Raw genomic sequence first — 18,644 nt, forward strand, 5'->3', positions numbered from 1 at the left:
ATTAATATATTATTAATTAAAAAAAACATAATAATATAATATAATAAATTTAAGAAATTATAATAATATAAAATTATAAACATAATAAATTAAACCTTTTCTAAACATTATAATAATTATATACCATTTTATTATTTATTTAATTATTAACATTAATTCCATTATTTCCATTTAAATTTAAACATTATAAATATATGAATTTTATAAAAAACCAAAGAAATAAATAATTATTAAATAAAATTAATTAATATAATTTATTAAAAGAATGTATTAATATATTATTATTATTATTATTAAAGGATGTATTATTATTAAAAAATTTATTATTATTAAAAGATTTAATATTATTAAAATATTTAATACCTTTATAATTATAAAACAAAAAACAATAAAAACCTTAATTATTTTTATTTAATAAATGTTTTAATTTAAAAGATTTTAATAATAATTAATAAAGTATATTTTTATATTAATATAATTAATAAAACAAATCTTTAGATCCGCTTTAAGAAAACTTTTATTTATTTTTATTAGTATGTATAAACGGATAAAATAAAAGGATTTTAAGTGTTTTTCCGAAAGGAACGTTATTTTTAGGGAAAACTTTAATAAAAAGAAGTATCCGAATTATGGAATTTACTTAACGGATAAGTTTAATGTTTATATCATTAAGTTAATAATTTCGATTATTTATAAAATCTTAAACTTTTTTATTAAGATATTTTTTATTAAAATTTTCCTTATTAAAATCTTTTTTATTAAGGTATTTTTTATTAAGATTTTTTTTATTAAAATAATTTTTATTAAAATTTCTTTTTTTAAAATATTCTTTAAAATACTTTTTATTAAGATTTATTTTTTTAAAACCTTTCGTATTAAAATTATTAATAAGATTTCTTATATAACTTTTTCTAAAATTAATAACAACTTTTTATAAAGATTCTTCATTTTTATCGGTTAAAATTTAAATATTTAACTTTATAAAATATATAACGTTTAATAAATTAAAGAAATGTAATAAGAAATTAACTTTAATAATTAAAGTAATCTTAGTAAATATAATTATTAAAAATGTATTAATAAGACTTGTAAATATTTTAAACGGATTAAATAAAAAAAATAAATTATATAAATAAAAACTTAAATAAATTAATTATTTTAATTTAAATACCCCCAAATATTATAACTTGGGGGATTATATTATAATTAAAAATAATATTTATTAAAAAAATATAAACCTTTTTATGAATTTAATAAGGACATACGTGAATATTAAAATTAAAAAAAAATAATTTAAGATAATTTTATTTAATTATTAAAAAAAAATGTTTAAATATAGTATAAAATAAAAATATCGAAAAGGATAAAAAGGGTTATATTTGTTAATTTTTTATATACTTTAAAATAAATTAAAAAAGCTTTTAAATTAAATATTTTAAATATTTTTAAAAGAATGTAATAAATGGTTTATAATAAGAATTAATTAATTATTAATATTAACATTATATTTTAAGTAATGTAGTTAATTTAATTAATAAAATTAATAAGCTTTATAATTAATACATAATTTTTAAATTAAATTTATAATTTTCTTTATTTAAAATTATAAGAATTAGTTAATTATTTAAAGGATAATAATAAATTAAATAAATATTTAAAATATATTAAAGAAAAATAAAAAGTATATTACGATAAAGTTATATTATTAATTTTTTATATTTTATTTAAATTAATACTACCCATCTTTTTTCTTTTAATAATGTCGAAAATAATTAAAGTAAATATTTTAATAATCCCTTAATTTTTTATAATATTATAATTACTTTAATTACCATTAGTTATAAACATTATATATATTATTTAATTAAAAGAAATAAACTGGAATAATTAAAGATAATATTTTAATGTTTATTATAATGTTTTTAATAAAAAAAGATTTAACGGAGGTAAAAACTTTATTTAACGAAGAAGATTTAATTAAAAAGGCAGTTATAATAACAACGGAAAATGTGTTTGTTAAATAAATAAAAGTTAAAACCAAAGCCGAAATTAAAGATACGAATAAAGTGAATTTTAATATATATAAAGATTATTTTAAAAATATTATAAATAATAAGTTTAATTAAAATAATTTATAAAAAAATATATAAAAATGTAAAATAAGGTATATTTAAATAAAAATAATTTATAATTAATTAAGCATAAGTAATAAATGGTTATAAAAGGATATATTATGGTAAAGAAATTAGAAAAAAAAATAAAAAAAAAAAGTATATATAAAATTATTTAACGGAAAGGATAAGGAGGTAAATGATAAAAATAATTCTTTTTATTTTGTTAACCCTTGTAATAAAATATATAAAAAAGCTTAGGAAGTTATTAATGCTTTAAAATGCTTAACTTATTAACGAAAGTTTAATAATAAAACGAATTTATTTTGTTATTTAATATCCCGTAAATGTTAAATATATAAAAAATATATTAAAACCATTAATAATAATAACCTTAAATTATTAAAATCATAAATAATGTTAACATTTATTAATAATTTCATAAAAGATAATATATTTAATATAATTTTAACGAAACTTAAAACCGTTAATGTAAATAAAAGGAATAATTTAGTTTCATATTAATATTTTAAATTTAAAATTATAATGGAAAATAATAATAAACCAACCATAATTTGCTTGGATATAAACTACTTTAACATTTTTATTAATAAAATTTAAGTAAAAGAATATATATTAAATATTAAAATTTATAAAATTAAATTTATTATAATTAAAAGTATTATTAATAAAATAATTTTAATAAGGAAAGTATGATTTAAAATTAAGATAAAAGGACGATATAATAATAAGTATAAGAAGGTATAAAAAGAAATAAATGCTTGGTTTATATATGATAAATTATAATTAAACTTTTTATTAAAAATTAAATAAATAAATGAATACGGTATTTTAATTAATTTTTTAAATAAAACTATAATATTAAGTTCATATAAGGACTTAATTATATTTATTAATATAAAAAAAAAAAGTAAAGGTATTATTTAAAAAGTTTAAATAATATATAATGTGGTAGTTTTTTTTAAGATTATAATAAGTATTTTTATTAATTATATTAATTTATTAGTTTTTAATATAAAAAAATTAAAGAAAAATTTTTAGTTTATTATTATAATAAAAGGAATAATAAGTGTTATATTAAATATAAAAACGATAAAAGTTATTCCATATATAAACTTTATAAATAAATTAATAAAAATAAAATAAAAGGAATGTTTAGGAATATTAATTAATTATAATGAAAAAAGAATTTTCGCGATAATTTAAGAAAAAATATTTTATATTTTAATAATAACCGTGTTTGTAGCAAAGTTAAGTAAAAACTTTTAAATGTTATAAAAGTTTAATTTAATAAATAAAATAAAATTTACTTTTGAATTTAATGATAAAATACCGCAAGACTTATTTAACGTTATAAAAAATAAAAAGAAAAGGTTTAAAAAAAAGAATATAAGCTTTAAAAACTTAATAATTAATAAATATACTTTTAATTAAGACGAAAGAAATGGGTGGTAGGATTCCATTTTAACTTTTTGGAAAAAAAACTTAAAGCATTTTAAACATTGTAAAATAAGTTAATAAATACGGGTTACTTAATATATTAAAATCCTTTACGTAAAACTTTTTTAAAAATAAACGCATTAAAAAAAAAAGATTTAAATTAATGATATTTTATAATAATAATAATTAAAATAAAAATAAGTTTATAATTAATTCCGTTAAATTAATTTAATACGTTAACAAAATATTAATAAAATTTAAAATTAAATTTTAAGCAATAAAATTAAAAGTTACTTATTTTATATAAAGTATTAAAATATTTCGAATATTTTTATAATTATATTAATTATTAATTATTATTTTAATAAATTATAAAGCAATAAAAAATATAATTAATTAAATATTACTTTAATTATAAAACTTAATTAAATTAAATAATTAATTAATAATTACATTAATATATTTAATTTAATTTTAATTAAATATTAAATATATATTAAGGAAAATAAACTTAATGTTAAATATTTTATTTAAGTTATTAATAAATGTGAATAACATAAATAAAAAAAAGGCTAAGGATAAAACAAAAAATAAATTAAATAATATAATAAATGATTTTAAATATATATTTATTATAAGTATAATAATATTAAAGGAATTTAAGAAGAAACTTTTAAAAAGGATTAAAAATAATATTAAAATAAAATAAATAAAAAACAAGTTATTACGAAAGAAAAATAAGGATTTATTAATTAAACATTTTAAATATATATTAAATAATGGTTTATTATATATAAAATCATTAAATAAAGCCAGGAAATTAGTTATACCAAATAATTACATTTAATAAATTTTTAAAGAAATTTATAATAATAAACATTATTTTAACTTATAATAAATAAAATATAACTTAAATAAATTTAATATTTAAAAGCTCGTAATACATTTAATTAATTACATTTAACATTACCTTTAATATTAAATATCTTAAATAAATAAATAAAAGCTTTTAAGAAAATTAAAATTAATAATTAAACTAATAATTTTTTTTTATATAATAATAATAAACTTTATTATTAAATTACCTGAAATATTTATAATAAGAATAATATAAAAATTAATTAAATATAACAAATATAATATAATGATAATAATCATTTATAAATTTGCGAAAAAATTATTATTTATACTTGGTTATATTACGTATATAATAAGTGAATAAATGTATATATATTATTAAATGTTTTTTATTATAAACTAAAGATTCTTAACCAAAATTATTTCCAATTAAAATCTAAAATTTATATTAAAATTATAGTAAATAATGTAAAGGAAATAAAATATAATACTTGGAATATTTACAACAAATCATTTATAAATAAATAATTAAAATAAAAGAAAAAATTAAAATATAAAAATTATTATACGCTACCATATAATATTTAAACTTAATATCCCATAAATTAATATTATTTTAAAAATATAATATAATTTTAATAATTTTAAATTATTTATCTTTAATTACTTTTTAAATAAAATAATTTATGGTTTTAAAGTTAAACCTTTTTTAATAATTTTAAAGGTACTAAAAGAATTTATTAATTTTAAAACTTAAAAAAGCGTATATTAATAAAAAGCTAAAATAATTATAAATTTTATAACAATTAATATAAAAATTTATTACAATATAAAACATAATTTAAGGTAATTTAATATTAATAAAAAAGTTTATTTAAAATTATATAAAAGGTATAATTTATTAAGAGAACCACCCTGTAAATGGTTACAATAATAAGTTAATTCCTTTATAATAATTTATAAAATAAACAACTTTATATATAAATTAAATTTTTTAAAACATTAGAAAATATATCGCGTAATATTAATAACACATTTATTCTTTATATTATTAAAATTAAATCCATTTTTAAAAATAAAATAAAAGCTAGGATAAGTTTAAATAAAAAGAAATAACGATAATTACGTTTTATATAAAATAAAAAAGTTATTAAAAAAAAATTATTAAAGTGGTAAGTTTATATTGGAATATTTAATACAATAATTAAAATATAACTTAAAAAATGATTAATAATACCCGAGATTATTATTAATATAAAACATTTAAAAATTAATAATTAAATTTAATAAAACATACCCATTATTACTCGATAATTTAAAAGTAAAAAATAATAAATTAAAAATAAACAATAAATCAAAAGAAAATTAAAACAACTTAAACATGTAAAAAGATAATTAAAAAATTATTTAAATAATATAATAATTTTTTCTTTACAAGGTTAAATATACGCACCTACTAAAATTTTTAAAAAAAAATATATATAATTAAAATTTTTTTCTTTATTATATTTGCAATTTTTTTTACCTTTAACAATTATACCTTTATTTAATTCGTCACTAATAATTATATATTTATTTATTATTTCATATTATTATATTAACAATAATATATTTATTTATTATTTTACATTATTATTATAATAACATTTATAAATTTTAATTATAAAAGAAATTTATTTATTAACTTTAAAAAAAAAAATCTTATAAATAATTTAGTAAAATATAAAGGATAACTTTATTTTATAAAGCGTTAAAATAAAAAATTAAATGGTATTATTAATTAAAAAGGGTAAATTTTACGGAAAGAATAAATTTAATAATAATAATTTTAAGCTTATTAAAAGTGTTAAAATAATATAAAATTATTAATTTTAAATTTTCACGAAAAATTTTTTATATCCATTATTTAATAAAATAAAAATTATAAAGCTATTAAATTACATCCACCCTTATACCTAACCGTTTAAAATAAAATTCTACCTTAATTAAAAAGTTATTATCGCTAAGATATATTAAAAATTAACGGATATTAATTATAATTTAATTAATTCTTAAATAGATTTTTTAAATTTAAATATATTAAAAACTATTAAAATTTATAAAGATATTAAAAAAAACAAATTTAACACTTTACCCGCAGTAATAAACCAGGGATTAAAAGATATTAAATTAATTTAAATAATAATAAATAAGATAAAACATGTATTACCACCGGTTTAAATAAGATTTTTTAACGAAATAAATAATTTGGATAAAACATTAAATAATGAATTATAAAAAAAAGAAAATGTAGCAATAATAAAAAATATCTTAATAAAAATAAAGCAAATAAATAAAAAATTAAACTTTATTATTTAGTAATTACAACATAACATATTTTTAACATTAATAATATTAATAAAACCTACAACCCCATCCATATTAACGCCAAAAAAAAAAATTACAACAATAATTAATGGAAACACCAAAAAAAAGAAAAATCTAACAAACGCGGACATTTATCTTTTTCCAAATAAATAAGGAAATAACAAAGCAAAAACTACATAAATAATAAAACAAAAGTAAACATTTTAACAAAACAATAAAAATATTTTTTTTATAATTAAATAATAATAACTAAAACTTAGAAATAATAATTATTAATAAAACTTTAAACCTTACATAAAAAGTATATTATAATAAAATTATATTATTAATTTTTTATATATTATTTAAATTAATATTATTTATTTTTTTTCTTTTAATAATATTAAAAATAATTAAAATAAATATTTTAATAATTTTTTAATTTCTTATAATATTATAATTATTTTAATTATTATTAATTATAAATATTATATATATTATTTAATTAAAAAAATAAATGAAAACAATTAAAAATAATATTTTAATATTTATTATAATATTTTTAATAAAAAAAATTTAATAAAAATAAAAGTTTTATTTAATAAAGAAAATTTAATTAAAAAAATAATTATAATTAATAAAACTTTAATATGGTGTTATGAATAATAATTAATTTTTTTAAGTTTAAGTTAATTAAGAATTTTTAAAAAGAAAATTATTTATTATATTAATGTGGCTTAAATATGTAATTAAAATACGTGTATACTTTATTAATTTCCCTGGCTTTTAATAAAAAAAAACCATGTCTTTATAATTATATTAATGAATTTTTTAAACCTTAATATAATGTTATGAATAATAATTAATTCTTTTAAATTTAAGTTAATTGAAAATTTTCAAAAAAAGAATTATTTATTATATTAATATAATTTAAACATATAATTAAAATATATATATACTTTATTAATTTTCTTAACTTTTAATAAAAAGAAATTATATTTTTATGATTATATTAATAAGCTTTTTAAATTTAATTAATATTTTAATTTAATTTTCATTAAAAATATAATTTAAATATAATATTTCTTTAAAAAAATAAAGGATTTAATATAATTTTTAATAATATAATATTTAAAAATATAAAAATAATTTTAATATTATTTTAGAAAATATTTTAAATATTAATAATTTTAAACTTAATAATATTAAATCTTTTATATTATATAATATTATATTTATTATTTATAATAATATTTAAGTTTTATTTAATATTATAATTATTAATAAAATTAAAAAAAGATTATTTATTTTTAATTATTTTTTAAGTATTAATTAATTAATTGAAATTATATAAGAAAATTAATTAATTAATTTAGTTTTAATTAAGGTCTTAACTAATTAAGCTTAGTTTTAATTAAGGCACTGACTAATTAAAACTAAGCTTAGTTAATTAATTAATAACTAAGAAAAAACTAAAAATTAAAAATTTTTATCCCACCATTTTTAAAAATTCCTAACCTCGTAAATACTTATCTTAAAAATAAATAAAAACTAGTTTTATAAATTTAAGGTTAAATTAAATAAAACTAAACAAAAGTTTATATTTTTACATATTTATTTTAATTTTTAATTTAACTTAGAAAATTATTTTATAAAAAGTTAAGTTTTTTTATATTAAAAATATTTTTCAAACCTATATTATAAATCAAAAATAAATAATAAAATTCTACCTTCTTTAAATTTATATAATATTTAGCTTTAAATTTAAGGTTTATTAAACCTTATAATTATAAAACTTAAAGTAGGCCTTAAAATAAATTCTAAAGATGGAAGGTCTTATTAAGGAACCAACTTTTTACAGTCAAATATCTTACTTTAAAGAAATTTTTTAATCTTAATAATTTTATTTTATAATTTAATATTATTATAAATAATTAATTAATTAAATTAATTATAAATATATATTATATATGTATCGAATTAATAGGTTTAATTAAATTTAATAACAATGGTTATATACTTATAACTAATTTCTTTAATTAATTATTAATTATTTTAAATGTGTTGCAGGCAGGGTTGGAATTTAGTTATTAATAATTAGTTAAGGCTTTGACTAAAACTAAGTTAGTTAATTCGAGGCCTGACTAAAACTAAGCTTAGTTAGTTAGTGCCTTGATTAAAACTAAGCTAGTTAGTTAAGGCCCTGACTAAAACTAACTAAGCTTAGTTAGTTAGTAACTAAAAAAAAACTAAAAACTAAGGTTTTTAAACCACTTTTTTTTAAAAATTTCTAACTTATTAAATAAAAATCGTAAAAATAATCTAAGACCTGTTTTAATAATTTAAAGTCCTGTATTATTTAAATTAAAAGCAATGGGAATTTTCTAATTTAAATTCAAATTATAATTAAAAGTGAAAGTCAAATTCAGGGTTTTATATATATTAAGTTTTCAAAAATTATTTCTATCCTAAATAAAAAACCTTTAATAAAACTAATTATATTTACTTAAATTTAAAGTTAAACCTTACAAGTAATCGAAGGAATTCGATTTTTAGGAATTAAGTTAAATTATTTATTAAGGTTTGAAATAATAGAAGGATTTTGGTGGGGGAAAATTCAAGGTATTAAAGTGCCAAGGCTTACTTGCCCCACACTGCAACACACTTAAAATAATTAATAACTATTTAAATAAATTAGCTATAATTATATAACCATAATTATTCGATTTAGTTGAACTCGTTGATTCGATGCATATATAATATATATTTATAGCTAATTTAATTAATTAGTTATTAATAATAATATTAGATTATAGGGTAAAATTTTCAAGACTTAGAAAATTTCTCCAAAGTAAGATATTTGACTGTAAAAAATCGGTTGCTTAAAAGGACCTTCCAACTTCAAAAATTATTTTAGGGCCCACTTTAAGTCATATAATTATATAATTTAATAAACCTTAAATTTAAAGTTAAATATTATACGAATTGAAAGGAGGTAGAATTTCATTATTTATTTTCGATTTATAATATAGGTTTGAAAAATAATTTCGATATAAAAAAACTTGACTTCTTATAAAATAATTTTCTAAGTTAAATTAAAAATCAAAATAAATAAGTAAAAATAAACAGTTTTAAATACCCTTATTCTATTTAACTTTAAATTTATAAAAATGGTTTTTATTTATTTTTAAGATGAATATTTACGAAGTTAGGAATTTTTGAAAATGGTGGGATAAAAACCATTAATTTTTAATTTTTTCTTAGTTATTAATTAACTAATTAAGCTTAGTTTTAGTTAGTTAGTGCCTTGATTAAAACTAAGCTTAATTAATTAAAACCTTGATTAAAATTAAATTAATTAGTTAGTTTTCTTACGTAATCTTAATTAGTTAATTAGTAATTAAAAAATAATTAAAAATTATTAGTTTTTTTTTTAACCTTGGTTACAGGATGGGGCAAATAAACCTTGGCACTTTAAAACCTTAAATTTTTTTTTATTAAAATTTTTTTCTTATTTTAAACCTTAATAAATATATAAGGATGAGATAAGTAAGATTAGGTAACAGATAATAAGTTTATGATTATTTAAAATTAAAGCTTAAAGATTTAAAAGAAAAAGTTATTTCCAAACGCTAGTTTTAATACTTTATTCAATCTTTCGCATATAACACACGTGCCTTTTATATAACCGCCACTTTTATCGCTTATCATATAATGGCTTTATCATATATCTTAAAAAGGGATAAACCTCCTGTCATGGGGAAATTTCTTAACTTATAAACTTTTAAGTTTTATAAAATAATTTAACTTAATTCTTAAAATTTAAATTTTTTTAATTACTTATAAATTTTAATTATACATTTAAATAAATATAATTAATTTTATTAAAGGTTTATTATTTAAAATAGAAATAATTTTTAAAAACTTAATATATATAAAACTTTAAATTTAATTTTAACCTTTAATTATAATTTGAATTTAAATTAAAAAATTCTCATTTTTTTAAGTTTAAATAATACTTAATTTTAAATTATTAAAATAAGTCTTAGATTATTTTTACGATTTTTATTTAATAAGTTAAGAATTTTTAAAAAAAAATAATTTAAAAACTTTAATTTCTAGTTTTTTTTTAATTATTAATTAATTAAGTTTAATTAGTTTTAATTAAAGCTTTAATTAACTAGTTTAATTTTAATTAAAACATTAATTAATTAAACTTAATTTTAATTAAATTTTAAATTAATTAATTTAATTTCAATGGAAGCTTTAATTAATTATTAATAATTAAATTCCAACTTTAATTATAATTAATAAATTTAATATTAAAATTAAAAGCTTTAATAATAAAATTAATAAATATAATAATAAATAATTTAATTATTTTAAAAATAAATGTTTAAATGTATTATTAAATAAATGTTAAAAAGTTTAAAAGTTTATTTATTATTATTAATAATTTAAATAATAAATAATTAATTTATTAAAAAATTAATAACTAAAAAATAAATAATTAAAAAATTAGTTATATAATTAATAATTATATAATTAAAAATATTAATATAAAATATAATAATATTAATATAAAATATAATAATATTAATATAAAATATAATAATATTAATATAAATTTTTATAAAATTAATAAAAAATTAATATAAATTTAAACGAATAATATAATAATAATTTATAAAGTAATAAAAGTTTATATTAATAATATATTTATTATTTATTTTAATATTAAAGTTTATATTTAAATATTTAATATTATTATTATTAATAATATTATAATAATTAATATTAATGAAATTTAATTTTATTTTTTTTGTTTTATTATATTTTTTATTTAATATAAATTAATTTTTAATGTTATTATTTTAAAGTTTTTTAAGTATATTTTTAAAAAATTTTATAATTTAATATTAATTTTTTATTTAATTTTATTTAAAATTTAAATAAAATAATTAATTTAATTTATAAAATTTATAAAAACATTTTTTAATATAAAAAATAAATTAATAATAAATTATTAATTTTATAAAATTTATAAATATTAAATAATTAATTTAAAAAATTTTTAAAATTTAAAATTATTAATAATTTAGTTCGAATTATATTATAATTTTAAATCTTTAAATATAATATAAATATATCGTTAAATTAAAATCTTTATATATATTAATAAAAATTTTATTAATTTTATTTAAAAAATTAAAACTTTAATTTTTCGAAAAAATTAATAATAAATATAATTTTTTTTTTTAAAATTATTAATTATATTTAATTAATATAAACTTAATAAATATAATATATAAACTTTGTATTAATATAATAATATAATAAAATATAATTAATATAACTTTTTTAAATTATTAATAAAACTTTTTTAAAATTTAATAAATAACCGAAAAAAACTTAACTTAATAAAAATTCGGAAAATAATTAATAAAAATTTAAAAAGTAATTAATATAAACTTAAAACCGATAAAAATTTAAAAAATAATTTAAGTTTATAACGCGTTAAAATAATAATTCGGTTTTAAAAATAAAATTAATAAATATTATTTTTTATATAAATTAAAAAATATATATATATATAACGAAAAATAAAATTTTTATAATAATTTAACGAAAAAATTATATAATGAATTTTTTTATTAAAATAAACGGTTCGTTACACCGAAAATCCGAAATAAAAAATAAAAAAACTTTATTTAAATAAATGATAAAAAATTAAATTAATCGTTATTTTAAAAAATAATAAAAATAAAATAAAATTATTATTTAATAAAACTTAATTATAATATTATAAATAATAATTAATTATTTTAAATTTAAATTAATTAAAAATTATCGAAAAAAAAAATCATTTATTATATTAACGTAATTAAAATATATAATTAAAAACGTATAATTAAATTAAAATAAATATATATTTTATTATTTAATAATTTTTTTAAAATTAAAATTTTTTATAATTATATATTTTATTTTATAATTTAATATTATTTTAAATAATTAAATAATTAAATTAATTATAAATATATATTATATTTATATTAAAATAATAAATATTATTATATTATAATATAATAATTATATAATTATAATTAATTTATTTATTTATTTATTAATTATTTTAAATATATTATTTAATAAAATAAATAAATTTTAATATTTCGAAATTTTAAAAAAAAAATTATTAAAATTGTTTTATTATTTTAAACTTTAATAAATAATTTAATTTAATTTTTAAAAATTTTAATTTTTTTTAAATATTTATAATATTTAATTTTAAATTTAAATTTATATTATTAATTTTATTATAAGTTTATTTTTTAAAAATTTAATTTATATAAAATTTTAATTTTAAATAAATTTAAATTAAAAATTAAGAATTTTTATTTTTTTTAATTTAAATAAAGTTTAATTTTAAATTATTAAAATAAAATTTAAATTATTTTTATAATTTTTATTAAAAACGTTTAAAAAATTTTTAAAAAATATTATAAAAACTTTAATTTTTAATTTTTTTAAAATTATTAATTAATTAATTTTATTTTAATAAAAATATTAATTAATTAAATTTAATTTTAATTAAAATTTTAATTAATTAATAATAATTATTTATTTATTTATTTTTTATTTCGAATATTCGTAAAAAACGTTCGGTATTATTATAAAATAAATTTTCGCATATATTTAACCGGCGTAAGTTTATTAATTATTTATATACGTTACGGTTATAATCGATATAAAGTTTTTTTATTAAGTTTATTTTATTTAAAATAATAAAAAAAATTTTATAATAATTAAAATAAAAAACTTTATATTTTTTATATAATAATTTATTTTATTTTATTATATTTTAATTAAAAGCTTTAATTTATAAATTATAAAAATTATATTTTATTATATAATTATTTAAAAAAAATATTAAATTAATTTTTAATTATTAAAAATATAATAATATATTTTTAAATATACCGGTTTTAAATAATAATTATAAATTTTAATAATTATTTTAATAAATTTATTTTATTATCGGCAAGTGTTTAAAAAAAAGCGGGTATAAAACGGATAATATATTTTCCGTTATCGTTAAAATAATTTATTAAAAATAAAATAAAATTTTTTTATTATTTTTTTTAAAATAAAAACGGTTTATTTTTTAACCGTTATTTATTTATTAATAATAATTTTAATAATTTTTTAAACTTTTAAACTTTTAAAATATTTCATTTTAAAAAAAGTAAATTAAACGGGAATGTATTAACGTTATTTTTTTAAATTATAAAATAATAAAGTTCGGATTTTATTAAAAATAAAATTTATAATAATTAAAAAATTTAAATTTTTTCCTTTAAATTAAAACAAGTAATTAATTAATTAAAAACGAATTAAATATTAAATTATTACGTTAAATTATTAATTAATAATAATTAAATTTTAATTTTAATAATATAATTTTTTAAAATTTTTTTATTACGTAATAAATATAAAAATTAATTAAAACGGTTTAAATTTTTTTAATATATAATTTTTATATAAAAATATATTTTATAATAATATTATACGTTTTTTTATAATATATATTATATAATTATATAAAATTTTATTATTATATTTATAAAATTTAAAATTTTATTATTAATTATTATTTTTAAGTTTTAATTATTATTATTTAATTATAAAAAAAATATTTTTATTATTTTATTAAAACGTTTATTTTTATTTTATTATTTACGTTCGTTTTTATTCGTTTTTAATATATTTTAATTTATTAATAAAATTAAAAATATAAACGAAAATAAATTTATAAATAATAAAAAATTTATTATTTTTAAATAATATTAATAATATAATTTAAAAATAAATTAAATAATTATTTTATATAATATTATTATATAATTTAAAAATATTAATATAAATAATATTTAATAATAAATTTAAATTTTATTATAATAAATATTAAAATATAATATAATAAAATTTATAAAATTATAAATTTTATAAAATTTAAAAGTTTATAAATTAAAAATTTTTTTTTTAATAAAAGGTTTATTTTTTTTAAATATATAATAAAATTATTATATAATAAATAATAAAAATAACGGTTATATAAAAAACACGTGTATTATATATACGGGAAATTAAATAAAATATTAAAATTAACGTTTAAAAATAACTTTTTTTTTAAATTTTTAAGTTTTAATTTTAAATAATTATAAATTTATTATTTATTATTTAATTTTATTTATTTTATTTTTATAAATTTAAAATTTAATAAAATAATATATTTATAATTATATTATAATTATAAATTAATAAAAAATTAAATTATAAAATATAAAACTTTTATTTATAATAAAATAAATTATTAATTTTTTAATTTTATTTTTAAAATATATAATATATATATATATATATAAATTTAAAATATATAATAAATTAATTAAATATAAAAATTATTAACGTTATAAAAATAAAAATAAAATTAAAAAATATTTATTATAAGATTTAAAGGTTTATAAGTTAAGAAATTTCCTTATAATAAAAAGTTTATCTTTTTTTAAAATACATGATAAAGCCATTATATAATAAGCGATAAAGGTGGCGGTTATATAAAAAACACGTGTATTATATATGAAAAATTAAATAAAATATTAAAATTAACGTTTAAAAATAATTTTTTTTTTTAAAATTTTTAAACTTTAATTTTAAATAATTATAAATTTATTATTTATTATTTAATTTTATTTATTTTATTTTTATATTTATATTATATTAATATTTTTATAACGGGTAAATTTTATTATTTATAATATTCCGAAATTATTTTATTTACGATTTTTATAAAATTTAAAAATTTATAAATTAAAAAATTTTTTTATAATAAAAATTTTTTTTTTTAAAATATATAATAAAATTATTATATAATAAATAATAAAAATAATAATTATATAAAAAATATATATATTATATACGAAAAATTAAATAAAATATTAAAATTAACGTTTAAAAATAATTTTTTTTTTAAATTTTTAAATTTTAATTTTAATTAATTATAAATTTATTATTTATTATTTAATTTTATTTATTTTATTTTTATAATTTTTATTTTTTTTAAAAATTATTAATTTAATTAATAAATAATAACTTTTACCCGCAGGTTTTTTATCCTTATTAAAATAATTTTCAATTCTTATAATTAATTAACCTTAACTCACTTTTATAATCGAATAAAATTCCTTAAAACTCGGAACTTAATAACATACTTGCAATTACATTTTTTTCTTTACCTACTTAAACTTAATCCTTGTCTAACCTTACAGCTGCGCTTCCTTGCACGAAATTCAGATCTACTTTATGACCTAATAACTCACGAATGTTTGAGATCCCGTACTTAATCATTGTGGGTCGTTCCAATGAAAGGCCCCATCCATATACGCGTGTATCTTTTCTATTAAAAACAAGTTAGGAATTCGGGGCGTTTCAATAAGTCAGTGTATGCAATACGTACGGAAAACCCATTGCTTCCAGCATTTCAGGTCTGAACATTCCGCTGTTTCCTATCTCAATAAGCTTTCCGAGGCCCTTGTCTGATAGCAACCTGTTAGAATCATCACAGAATGGAAAGCTGCGACACCTAGGATTATTAGATAGTAGGGAATACGTACGATATGAGAAGATCTCCATGCTCGGTTCAGTATCTAACCAATATTAGCGTCCATGATATCATATAATAAAAGGGGCTGGGAGATGTGTATATTTCCGAAACTCCGCGTGTAGTCTTGCGATTAATTGGGAATGAGGAAATGTTTTGGAGGATACGCACAGGGGTTGTATGCTGGCTTGTATTTGAGGTCCGTTATGCCCATCTTGCCAAAGAATATATCCATGAACTGAAAACAATTAGCTATGGTTTCGGGCTACCTTTGGTTAGGCACAGATGGATAATATCTATCCTTACTTCCATGAGTCCGCCCAACGTTAGGTCTCTGTCAGCAATGACCCCTTCGACCTGATGGAACTCGGCAAGATGCGTTGCGTCGACGCTCTCATTTCGGAATACTCTGTCGATGGAAAAATAACGGGCTGGAGGTGGACGCCCATCTGGTCCCTTCCTTGCTGCTAGTTTATGTAGCATGTTTGCACTGATTGCTGTCGTGTGGGTACGTAGTACAAGCCGTAAGGACTCTTCACCCGACCAGGGATACCGGTAACCGATCGAGCCATATTTGCCATCCTGTCCCCGAGTGAAGTTAGAATATCCTGCTAGCTTAGGTGAAGGTCGGGGTTACTGGTTAAGTGGAGTATTCCCGATATTTGCAAGGTAAATCATAGAGCATATACACATTGGTAAAGTACGCACCTGATGAACCGCCTTCACATTCTCCCAATAGGTAGCGTAGTCCTTCTCGTCCTCGGACGATGTTGCTCGCGGTATATCGGCGGCTGCCGGGTCAGAAATATAGAACTATGATATGAATATGTTAGAAAGACAAGCGCGATACGGTACTGGGACTAGCCAATATTCATGACAAGATCGACAGAGATAGCAGTCATGGGGTTAGAATGAGAGCAGACGTAGCATACGGTATCTTGTAGGTCACGAGCTGGGTGCTGCTGTGGAACAAAGAGGACATCGAAATTCCAGAAGCCGGATTCAACGAACCTGGAATAGGGGCGCACGTTAGTTATCACAGATGATCGCAACCTTTGAAAACGATTACTTACTTGTCAGTAGGCATCTCCTCAAATCCCATTTCGAAGAATATTTGCCTGAATTCGGCACGGACCTTGTTGAGCGGATGCAACGCACCCGAGTGCTGATCTGCCCCCGAAGCCTTGAAATTGTAAGGCTTGAATGTGGCCGTCTTCCACGAGCCGGTGGCAATCATGTCGGCGGTTAGATCCGTAGCTTCCTCGGGAATTTTGAGAGCGAATTTGGCACCCTTGTGGATTTTGAAGCTGATGATCTTCTGCATCCTGATGAGCTTTCGCTTCTTTAAGTCGGCAAGTAGTTTCGCGTCTGGATATGTCCGTGTCTCCTTAATGGTTTGCAACTGCTCCTTGGTAACATCTCGTATCGAGTCCATTGCGGCTTTGAACTTGCCCTCTGCGGAGAAAAATTGTATGTCAGTCGGCCTGCGCTAGATTGGACGGAAAAGCGTCCCTGTACGCACCTTTGGTCTTGGTTATCCACTTCTCCTTGAATGCCCTTCCTTGACCAATCTTGACAACATTTTTGTCACCGATAGTCTTCTCTAGGTCCTGCACGGTGAGACCATCGACAGCAGCACGCAAGGCATCGAATATGCGGGCCTCGTGGCTACCATCGGCGGCGATCTGCTCGCCCTCGGGTTCTAGTATAGCCTCCTCCTTTTCTATAGTATCATAGACGACCATGTCGCGTGAGGCTAAACGATCTAGGGCCGCCTTCACCTCGACAAAGCCAGCTGCTGGGAAGGCTTCGGCAGACAGGAGCGGCGAGGACTTGTCGAGAGATTGGAGTATCTGGCTAGTGAGGTCCCCGGAAGGGGATGGGCTCACCGTTGAGGACGCCATTCTCAATTATGGAAGACTTCTCGTCTTTTTGTTTCATGCGTCGTTGGGTTTGTGTTTTTCTATTGTTGGGAGAAAATGTTGCGTAATTTTGGTGTTATCCCGACTGTGTCGCATAGGTACGTAGCTGTTCTATGCTGCAAAGCTTGACTCACATTGTCAATTGCGAAATAGGTGGACCACCCCTCCCACTGTGCCCCTCCGTCATATGGGAAAAAAATTACTTAAACCTTGGAACACATGGGTCTGCCAATGGCCCCTCCAAGGTACGTACCTCAGTATGTCACCCAGGACATGTATTAG

At 15.9% G+C, this 18,644-nt stretch overlaps 1 protein-coding gene across 1 annotated transcript; it reads right to left on the reverse strand.

Moving 5' to 3' along the window:
• Positions 1-15,946: 15,946 nt before the first annotated feature.
• F4807DRAFT_406312 (tRNA synthetases class II core domain (F)-domain-containing protein) lies at positions 15,947-18,505 on the reverse strand. The gene is made up of 9 exons (XM_047996284.1): positions 17,963-18,505; positions 17,514-17,895; positions 17,373-17,451; positions 17,149-17,253; positions 16,747-17,022; positions 16,612-16,678; positions 16,454-16,486; positions 16,297-16,375; positions 15,947-16,236 (listed from the first exon to the last, which is right to left on the reverse strand). Exons 1-9 carry the CDS (start codon positions 18,342-18,344, stop codon positions 16,086-16,088), a joined length of 1,554 nt encoding a protein of 517 aa, XP_047858532.1. The 5' UTR covers positions 18,345-18,505; the 3' UTR covers positions 15,947-16,085.
• Between the last annotated feature and the right edge of the window lie 139 nt (positions 18,506-18,644).

Source organism: Annulohypoxylon truncatum, assembly GCF_022578515.1.
Source record: "Annulohypoxylon truncatum strain CBS 140777 unplaced genomic scaffold F4807scaffold_2, whole genome shotgun sequence".
Lineage (NCBI taxonomy): Eukaryota > Fungi > Ascomycota > Sordariomycetes > Xylariales > Hypoxylaceae > Annulohypoxylon > Annulohypoxylon truncatum.

What these genes read in the sequence shown, in the direction of transcription:
- F4807DRAFT_406312 (XM_047996284.1), bottom strand. Translation starts at nt 18,344, where the DNA reads ATGGCGTCCTCAACGGTGAGCCCATCCCCTTCCGGGGACCTCACTAGC. An exon ending in GAGGAGATGCCTACTGACAA is followed by an intron (nt 17,452 to 17,513) that starts GTAAGTAATCGT and finishes CCCCTATTCCAG; the next exon opens with GTTCGTTGAATCCGGCTTCT. An exon ending in CAAGCCAGCATACAACCCCT is followed by an intron (nt 16,487 to 16,611) that starts GTGCGTATCCTC and finishes AATATTGGTTAG; the next exon opens with ATACTGAACCGAGCATGGAG.